This window comes from Populus euphratica, unplaced genomic scaffold (assembly GCF_000495115.2).
Source record: "Populus euphratica unplaced genomic scaffold, PopEup_1.0 scaffold102.1, whole genome shotgun sequence".
Classification (NCBI taxonomy): Eukaryota; Viridiplantae; Streptophyta; class Magnoliopsida; order Malpighiales; family Salicaceae; genus Populus; species Populus euphratica.
The window spans coordinates 221,489-230,698 of NW_011499957.1; the positions used below are offsets into that span (position 1 = coordinate 221,489).

General features: G+C 34.5%; 1 protein-coding gene across 2 annotated transcripts; it reads left to right on the forward strand.

Annotated features, from left to right (window-relative positions):
- Window positions 1–1,074: 1,074 nt before the first annotated feature.
- Window positions 1,075–4,669, forward strand: LOC105138403 (probably inactive leucine-rich repeat receptor-like protein kinase At3g28040). Of its 2 annotated transcripts, XM_011044458.1 has the most exons (3): window positions 1,075–2,889; window positions 2,987–4,480; window positions 4,513–4,669. In XM_011044458.1, exons 1-2 carry the CDS (start codon window positions 1,328–1,330, stop codon window positions 4,461–4,463), a joined length of 3,039 nt encoding a protein of 1,012 aa, XP_011042760.1. In that variant the 5' UTR covers window positions 1,075–1,327; the 3' UTR covers window positions 4,464–4,480; window positions 4,513–4,669. The 2 variants fall into 2 exon arrangements, with proteins under 2 accessions (XP_011042760.1, XP_011042759.1); XM_011044457.1 differs by having other exon boundaries at window positions 2,987–4,669.
- The last annotated feature ends 4,541 nt before the right edge of the window (window positions 4,670–9,210 follow it).

A 9,210-nucleotide genomic window follows, 5' to 3' on the forward strand; every position in this document is an offset into this window, starting at 1 on the left:
GGTTCATAATGTAATTTACATGTTAACCCTACTTTATTCAACTGGTATAATATGTTAAACAATATAATTTTTTTTTATATTAAAAAACATGTCAGGAAGATTTCTTTTACACGGACAATAATCTAGTAATGCATTATTTTTAAAGGGACTGTTAAGACTTACAAATTACTATTTAAAAATTATATATTAGAATCCGTGAAAGAACATGATTAGATTTAGACTGAAGAGGGAATATTTCCCATTAAGCATTATTTTCTTTTTTTATTAATTAAAAAAAGAAAGGTACGCCTCCCCCTATGCTAACACAAGCCAGATTAATTGTAGGGCAACATTGAATATGCTGCAAAACAACTTGTGTATTGAAAGATATGCAAGGATCTAAACACTACTTATTTTATCTTACTTGAATATAATTATTTAGATGAGTTAGAATTAAGGTACTAAACATACAAATTGTTAATTAAATCCTCTAAAATATTTTAACACCGACATGATAATTCTAGCATGCTTTGCGTCCTTGAAGGGATAGGTAATCCATTGCTTATCTATCTCATTTGGAGCTAATTAAAATAGGAGTAGAAGAGTTGCTATCACATGCATAACACATTTACTACTACACCATCCTTCTAAATTCAGGTTTTATTAAAAAGAGAGAGAGAGAGAGAGAGGCTAGAACATTGCAGAAGAGCCACAAACCTTAAGGGTGTCTAGTTTGAGGCAAATTACGTATTTCCACCAGCAAAACAGTTGAAGCAACTAGTTGCATCTTTTATAGGGACACACACTAAAAGCTGTTTTGAAAGTTGGAACAGCAGTGCCATATGCTGATGCATTATTGAAATCTGAAACAGGAGAAGAAGGTGCTTTAAGAAACGACAAGTTTGGTCTCAGCGAAGACATGTTACACAGCTTGTAGACAGATACAAAAGACTTGGTGCGTGGTGGGAATGTGTCAGGACTCGAGATGACGAGACCCTTGTAACGTGCTGGACCTATTGTCTTGAGCAAAATTTTAATTTACTACTTCGTGTGAGGAAATAACTTCTTGCATTCCCTCTTTTAGCTGCACGCTTTGTTCACGGGAGGTGATAGCAGCAAAATTTTAATCACTATATACTGTACATATACTCCATTTGGGTGTAAAAAGAAAAAGAAAAAAATGTCTTGCCCTATCTCACCTCAGACTCGCTCGTGAACACACAGTTTAACCTAGCAGTCACCCATACTAGATTTCTTGTTAAGTACAGTATCTCGATATTATAGCTTATGTTTAATTTCTTGGTCTTTCCATAGCCAAGAACCAGGTAGAGAGAGTTTGGCTTTGTTAATGGCTACCCCACTAGTGATGGGTTACTCTCATTTGTTGTTATATTTGCTAGTTTCTGTAGTTGTTTCTCTTAAAGGTTGCATGGGAAGTGATAGTGGACCGATACAGATGAATGATGATGTCTTCGGCTTGATTGTTTTCAAGGCAGACCTTATCGACCCATTTTCCTATCTCAGCTCATGGAACGAAGACGATGACTCACCATGTTCATGGAAGTTCATAGAATGCAATCCGGTGAGCGGCAGAGTCTCTCAAGTCTCACTTGATGGCTTGGGATTATCAGGTAGGTTAGGTAAAGGGCTCCAAAAGTTGCAGCATTTGAAGACATTATCATTGTCTCAAAACAATTTTAGCGGTGGCATTAGTCATGAGCTTGGTTTCTTGTCAAATCTTGAAAGGCTTAACCTTAGTCACAACAGTATTTCAGGCCTCATCCCATCTTTTCTTGACAATATGAGTTCCATCAAGTTTCTTGATCTCTCTGAGAATTCATTCTCCGGACCACTCCCAGATAATCTTTTTCGAAACTCTCAATCTCTCCGTTACCTTTCTTTAGCTGGGAATTTACTTCAAGGGCCAATTCCGAGTTCACTAGTGAGCTGCTCTTCCTTGAACACTATTAATCTGTCCAACAACCATTTCTCCGGTGACCCAGATTTTAGTAGTGGGATTTGGTCATTGAAGCGGCTTCGAAAATTGGATCTTTCACACAATGAGTTTTCGGGGTCCGTGCCACAAGGGGTATCAGCCATTCACTTTTTGAAAGAGCTCCAATTACAGGGAAATCGCTTTTCCGGACCACTACCTGGAGATATTGGACTGTGCCCGCACTTGAATAGATTGGATTTAAGCCGCAATCTTTTTAGTGGAGTGCTGCCAGAATCTCTTCGGAGGCTGAGTTCAATGAGCTTTTTCAGTTTATCCAAGAATATGTTGGCAGGTGAGTTCCCTCGGTGGATTGGTAGCTTGACCAATCTTGAATACTTGGACTTGTCAAGCAATGCTCTAACTGGAAGCATCCCATCATCCATTGGTGACTTGAAATCTCTGCGCTACTTGAGTTTGTCCAATAACAAACTCTTTGGCATCATTCCCACCTCAGTGGTTTCTTGCACGATGTTATCAGTGATTCGGTTGAGAGGTAACAGCTTCAATGGCAGCATACCAGAAGGTTTGTTTGATCTTGGGCTGGAGGAAGTAGATTTTTCAGACAACGGATTGGTAGGTTCAATTCCATCAGGTTCGATTACTTTCTTTTCATCTCTTCATACACTTGATCTTTCAAAGAACAATCTCACAGGACATATTCCAGCTGAAAGGGGTCTCTCATCTAATTTAAGATACTTGAATTTGTCCTGGAACAATCTGGAATCAAGAATGCCACTAGAGCTTGGCTACTTTCAGAACTTGACAGTGTTGGATCTTCGAAACAGTGCTTTAGTTGGCTTCATTCCCGCTGATATATGTGAGTCTGGAAGTTTGAACATCCTTCAATTGGACGGAAACTCATTGGTGGGCCAAATTCCAGAAGAGATTGGAAATTGTTCATCACTGTATTTGCTGTAAGTCTTGCATCAATTCCACTTCAAAACTACAACTAATGCTTTATTCGATGCTTGTTTACGTACCAAATGTGAAAACCATTAATTTTATTTGCAGGAGCTTGTCCCAAAATAATTTGAGCGGTTCCATTCCCGAGTCCATTTCAAGGCTAAACAAGCTCAAGATTCTGAAGTTGGAATTCAATGAGCTGACCGGAGAGATACCGCTAGAGCTTGGAAAACTGGAGAATCTTCTGGCTGTAAATGTATCTTATAATAAGCTAGAGGGCAGGCTTCCTGTTGGGGGTATATTTCCAAGTTTGGATCAAAGTGCATTGCAGGGGAATTTGGGAATTTGCTCACCGTTGTTGAAGGGACCGTGTAAGATGAATGTTCCCAAGCCTCTAGTACTTGATCCGTATGCCTATGGCAATCAAGGGGATGGTAAGAAACCAAGAAACGTGTCCTCTCACCCCGCAAGGTTCCATCATCATGTGTTCCTCAGTGTTTCAACTATCATTGCAATTTCAGCAGCTATACTCATTTTGTTTGGAGTGATACTCGTAAGTCTACTAAATGTATCTGTCCGGAAGAGGCTTGCATTTGTGGACCATGCCTTGGAAAGCATGTGCTCGAGCTCTTCCAGGTCCGGAAATCTATCCACAGGCAAGCTGGTCCTGTTCGATTCGAAATCATCTCCTGATTGGATCAGCAATCCGGAAGCACTCCTTAATAAGGCTGCTGAGATAGGTCAGGGAGTATTTGGAACTGTTTACAAGGTCTCATTGGGTTCAGAGGCAAGAATGGTAGCAATAAAGAAGCTCTTTACATTAAACATTACCCAATATCCTGAAGATTTTGATCGAGAAGTTCAGGTATTAGGAAAGGCAAGGCACCCAAATCTCTTATCATTAAAAGGGTATTACTGGACTCCTCAATTGCAGCTGTTGGTATCAGAATATGCACCTAATGGCAGTTTGCAAGCCGAACTCCATGAAAGGATACCGTCTGCTTCACGTCTTTCATGGGCAAACAGATTGAAGATTGTGCTTGGAACAGCAAAGGGACTTGCACACTTGCATCATTCTTTCCGTCCACCAATCATTCACTTTGACATAAAACCAAGCAACATTCTTCTTGATGAAAATTTCAACCCAAAGATTTCGGATTTTGGACTTGCAAGGTTCTTCGCGAAGCTTGATAGGCATGTTATAAGTACTAGATTTCAGAGTGCATTAGGATATGTGGCACCAGAACTATTATGCCAGAGCTTGATAATCAATGAGAAATGTGATGTATATGGTTTTGGAATCTTGATTCTTGAGCTAGTAACTGGAAGAAGGCCAGTGGAATATGGTGAAGACAATGTGCTGATACTTAAGGATCATGTGAGGTTTTTGCTTGAACAAGGTAATGTCTTTGATTGTGTTGATCCAAGCATGGGGGATTATCCTGAGGATGAGGTTCTTCCAGTGCTCAAATTGGCCCTCGTATGCACCTCGCACATACCTTCCAGCAGGCCTTCCATGGCAGAAGTGGTGCAAATATTGCAGGTCATCAAGACCCCAGTTCCACAAAGAACAGAATTTTTCTAAGAAATGAACCCTGTAAGTTATTTTAAAAACTTTCTACAAGATCCAAAAGCAAAGACATGTCTTCCTTTTCTCTTGATGTCTTGTTTTACCTTTTGATTTCTGAGAATTGTATTATCAGCAGCTGCTTCCTGTTTGATTTATTTCTGTTGTAAACAGTTAGTTCTTCATCCTCCCCTAATTGCATCGGTATCTCATCATCCTTTTTTTTTTTTGGTGATGTTTTGAAATAAGAAAAAAGATTTTAATATGAAAACAACAATAACCGTGGAGGAGTAGTTATTAAATATAAATGAATGAGAGACATTGGGGGTAATTGCTCAACCAATTGATAAATATAAAAGAAAGAAGGAGGAGGAGGAGGAGGAAAAGAGAGAATCTGAAATTGAGAGAGAGATTCGGAAGTGGAAGAAGAAGAAGAGAGGAGAGGGAACGATAGAGGAAAGGGAAGAGAATCGGTGAAAATAGGTGTTTAAGGTAAGAGTTACACCTTAATGTGTAGAAATATAATAATTAGCTTTAGTTTTGGTTTTGTGAAGGTTTAGGGTTTGAAGTTTATGTTTTGAGGTAACTATTGATTGACTTGCTTGGCTTCGATCGACTAATAGATTAGTTTTAATAGACTAGTTGGCTTGAAATATTAGTTTTAATAGATTAGTTGGCTTGAAGGATCTTGGTTTATTGGTTGGTAGATTTCGGTCAATTAATTAATAGAAAATAAGTGTTAATTATAAGCATAAGCTAAACTTGTATATATTCCTTACTATCATGTATATTTTATGCTTATGATTAACCCTTATTGTTCAGTATAAGTTCTTGTTAAACTCTCCTGCAAAAGCATAAGTCAAACTTGGATACACACATTCACATAAACACACACACACGTACTATAAGTTTAATAAAAAGTTATATATATATATATATATATATATATATATAAAGTTTAGTACATGGTGTTCTTGCACCTGAAAATGATCTAAAGATTTGGCCACAGATTTCCAGTTGATATACTGAATTTAAAAACTGAACAAATTTATGATGTGAATGAAGAGACAAGTCAAAGAATGACGAGATCCTCTAACAACCACACATAGTATACTTAATTTTTCAAAAATGTAAATAATAAATATAATACAACAATGATATTTTAAAAAAATCTTATATAAATTTATATAGAAATCAGTACAAGAGATATTAGTTATAAGAGAGTGTATATAAAAAAGATTTTTGTTTCTTTTTCAAGAAAATTTTCTTCGGCGCATTTTTTCTCTTTCTACCCTTTGAAACTTAGGATATTTCCTTCTATAATAGAGCTAACATGGAAGTGACCAAAAGATATTTGAAAAGGCTGAACATTTTTTTTTTGGCGCGTTGTAGTTGGCCTCAAGAAACGACAATCTTGGAAATTGCCTTTGAATTTCATGGGGTTTTTCTTTATTGTTTTCTTACTCACTGATAGTTATCTTATTGTTTGTATCATCAGAAAACTTTGTAGAAAAAAAATAAAATAATAAGTACAAAAAAAAAAGTTTGAAAATGAAAAAGACTAAGCCTAGAAGAAGAGCTCAAAATAGGCGAGTCTAACAGGAAAAGACCTTGAAAATATTTTTTTTTATGGATTTTGTAAAGATGACAGGATGCCATAATAATTATCTTCATTTTCATTACCTAGAGGAGTATATGATCCTAAGGATAATGAGGCTGAAGAAGAGGATAACATAAATTCTCCTTTTCCATTAACTAAAAGTTATCTCATGACCTTAAAATATTTTTCTTTGGACTTGGTAGTTGCCAAGAGTGTTGATACATTGGCTTTTTGGGCGAGGAAAAGAGATTGAGATTGGTTTTGTAGAGGTGATAGTTTTTTAATGCCATGTTTATTGTTTGAAGAAAGCCATAACATTACAACAAATTCAAAGTTTTTATTTTCTACCATAAAAGAGTTTTACCATTTGACTTTGTATTTTCTAATCAAAATTACATGAGTATTTTGGTCATTGTAATCAAAGTACCATGAGTATACCCAAGGCATAAAGAATTTGAAATGGGGGAAATTTCTTTTCTCTTTCTATGCCTCTGAAATTTTGTTTGAAAAGTTTATAGCCCTTTTTCAACCACAAGGTATGGGTGAAGGAGTTCAGTAATGTAACCAAAATAATTTCACCATTGACAAACTAATTTAGTAGTATTGATTAGTTATCAAAATAAAATAGTCAAGAATGACTTCCTTTGAATTTTTGAAGAAAGAAAGCATTGAAACATGCATATTGGTAGTCCAGTAAGAATACATTTGACAAAGGTTATGTAATTTGGTTTGGAAGCTATAGAAAAATAGATCCCATCGAATCCCATGATGAAGAGGTTGTTTCCAATTAATTGGATGAAGAAAATGTTTGGTGATACCGATGAAATAGGCTAGTTCAATATGATATTGTTTGAGGTTAAAATGTTTAAATTTTACCAAACCTGTAATTTCAAGGATGATCATGTAATAAGCATGAGGTTTTGTAGTGTCCCAAGGTTTAAAGTACCACCTTAAAGAAAAGTTTTTTATAGTTGTGATAAGAAAATCAGGATGGTAAAACTTATTTTTAATAGTTTAAGCATTTTGAAAATTATTTTTGATGAAATATTCATATTTTAGTTTTGAAGATGTTTTCATGAAATTGGTTCGGGAAAATGAAAGATTTGCATATTGAAGCAAAGGTTTTTAAAAAGAAGATTTTGCTTTGGTTTTTTAAACTAGTTTAAAAGTTTTACCTCATTGAGAGGATTCATCCTCCTGAGAGGACTTCTGGCTGATAATCTGTAAGGCCAAAAGTAATTCTGAAGATTTGGATAGAGTTTCTACCAAATTTTATACCTTTTCACTTTGTATTTTTTGAGAATTTTTTGCTTTTTTTTCTAGTAATAGCTGCATCATACCAAGAAGTTATTGGTTTTGCAGAAGATATTGTAGAAGCCATAAGTTTGGGAGTGCTTTATGTTTTTTAGGTGATGATTGAGGGGCTTTACCTTTATGTTTGGACTTGGGAGAAAGGGATTGAGGGTTTTTTTTTCTAGTAATAACTACACAAGGACTTGTTTTGGAGAAATTTGTAAGTTAGAAAGTTAAGGATGTAATTTGTATCTCTTTTTATATATTCACTAACAAAATAAAAAATACTTAATATGTTTTTTAAAGCAATATTTTGAACATCTTTTTGTAAAAAAAATTTAGCAGATTTCTAATCAATATGTGAAAGAAATTTTTAGTTTAATAAGTCATTTTAAAATTTTGTAATGCATAAATAACTAAAAGGATTTTTTTTTTTGATGGCGGAGTAATTTTTTTGATAAGTATTCCCATGGGCATAAGTAAATTGAAATTTTAAATTTGTTTGAGAATGTCCCCGTATCCTAATTCTAACTTATGTATTTCTACAATCTTAGGAGCGAAGGGATTGACTATATAAAGGTAAAGAATCTCTTAAATATGTTTTTTAATCAGGCGAACAAGAGCATTATATTTATCAGACCATGGTACGGGGTTTTTTCTTAGTTTATCATTGAGAGGTTTTGCAAGTCTACAAACATTTGGGTAAAAGTTTATAACATAATTTAAACTTTCTAAAACCTCTGTAACTGAGTTTTATCAAGTATTTTATATTCGAATTTGTTAGCAAATATAAGAGATCTCTCAATGAGTGTAATGGTATATTGACAAATATAATGGCCCAGAAAATAAATACAAGTTTGGAAAAGAGAAACAATTTTTAAAATATTTTAATTACTAAAGATGGATTTTACCATCCTGATCCTCTTGACATAATTGTAATTTTTTTTTTAAACCTTTCAAAATGATATTTCAAACCTTGAGACACTACAAAAACCCATGTTTATTATATGATCATCCTTAAAATTATAGGTTCAGTAAAATTTAAATATCTAACCTCAAATAACACCAAACTGAACCAGCATATTCTACCAATATAATCAAAGATGTCCTCCATCCAACTGATTGGAAACAACCTTCTTAGTATGAGATTCGTTTTCCTATAAGCTTCCAAACTAAATTACATAATCATTACCAAACTTATATTTACTAGGACTACTAACAGGCATAGTTTAATGCTTTCTTTACCCAAAACTTCAAAGAAAGCCATTCCTAAGTATTTTATTTTGATAACTTAATCGATACTACAAAACTACCAAAATGGTTCTATCAATGACAAAATTACTTTGGTTGGATTACTAAACTCCTTCACCTACATCATATGATTGAAAAAGACTATAGACTTTTCAAACATAATTTCAAGGGCATAGAAAAGGAAAAGAAATTTCTCCTAATGTTTATGTTCTGTTCTAAATTCTTTTTATCTTGGGTATACTCATAGTACTTTCACTACAACAATCAAAATACTTATGTAATTTTGATCAAAACATACAAAGTCAAATGGTGGGACTCTTTTGCGATAGAAAATAAAAACTCTAAATCTACAGTAATGTTATGGCTTACTTCAAACAATAAATATGGTATTAAAGAACCACCACCTCTATAAGACCAATCTCAATTCCTTTTACTTGCCCAAAGAGCCCATGCCTCATCACTCTTGACAACTACAAAGTCCAAAGAAGAATATTTGAAGGCCATGAAACAAGTTCTAGATAGTGGAAAATAAGAATTTATGTTTTTCTCCTTTTCAGCCTCCTTATATTCAGGATCATATACTCTTCTAGGTAATGAAAATGAAGATAATTGTTATGGCAT

Coding starts and splice junctions, on each gene's coding strand:
- LOC105138403 (XM_011044457.1), top strand. CDS start 1,328: ATGGCTACCCCACTAGTGATGGGTTACTCTCATTTGTTGTTATATTTG. Junction 2,890..2,986: donor TGTTCATCACTGTATTTGCT/GTAAGTCTTGCA, acceptor TTTTATTTGCAG/GAGCTTGTCCCAAAATAATT.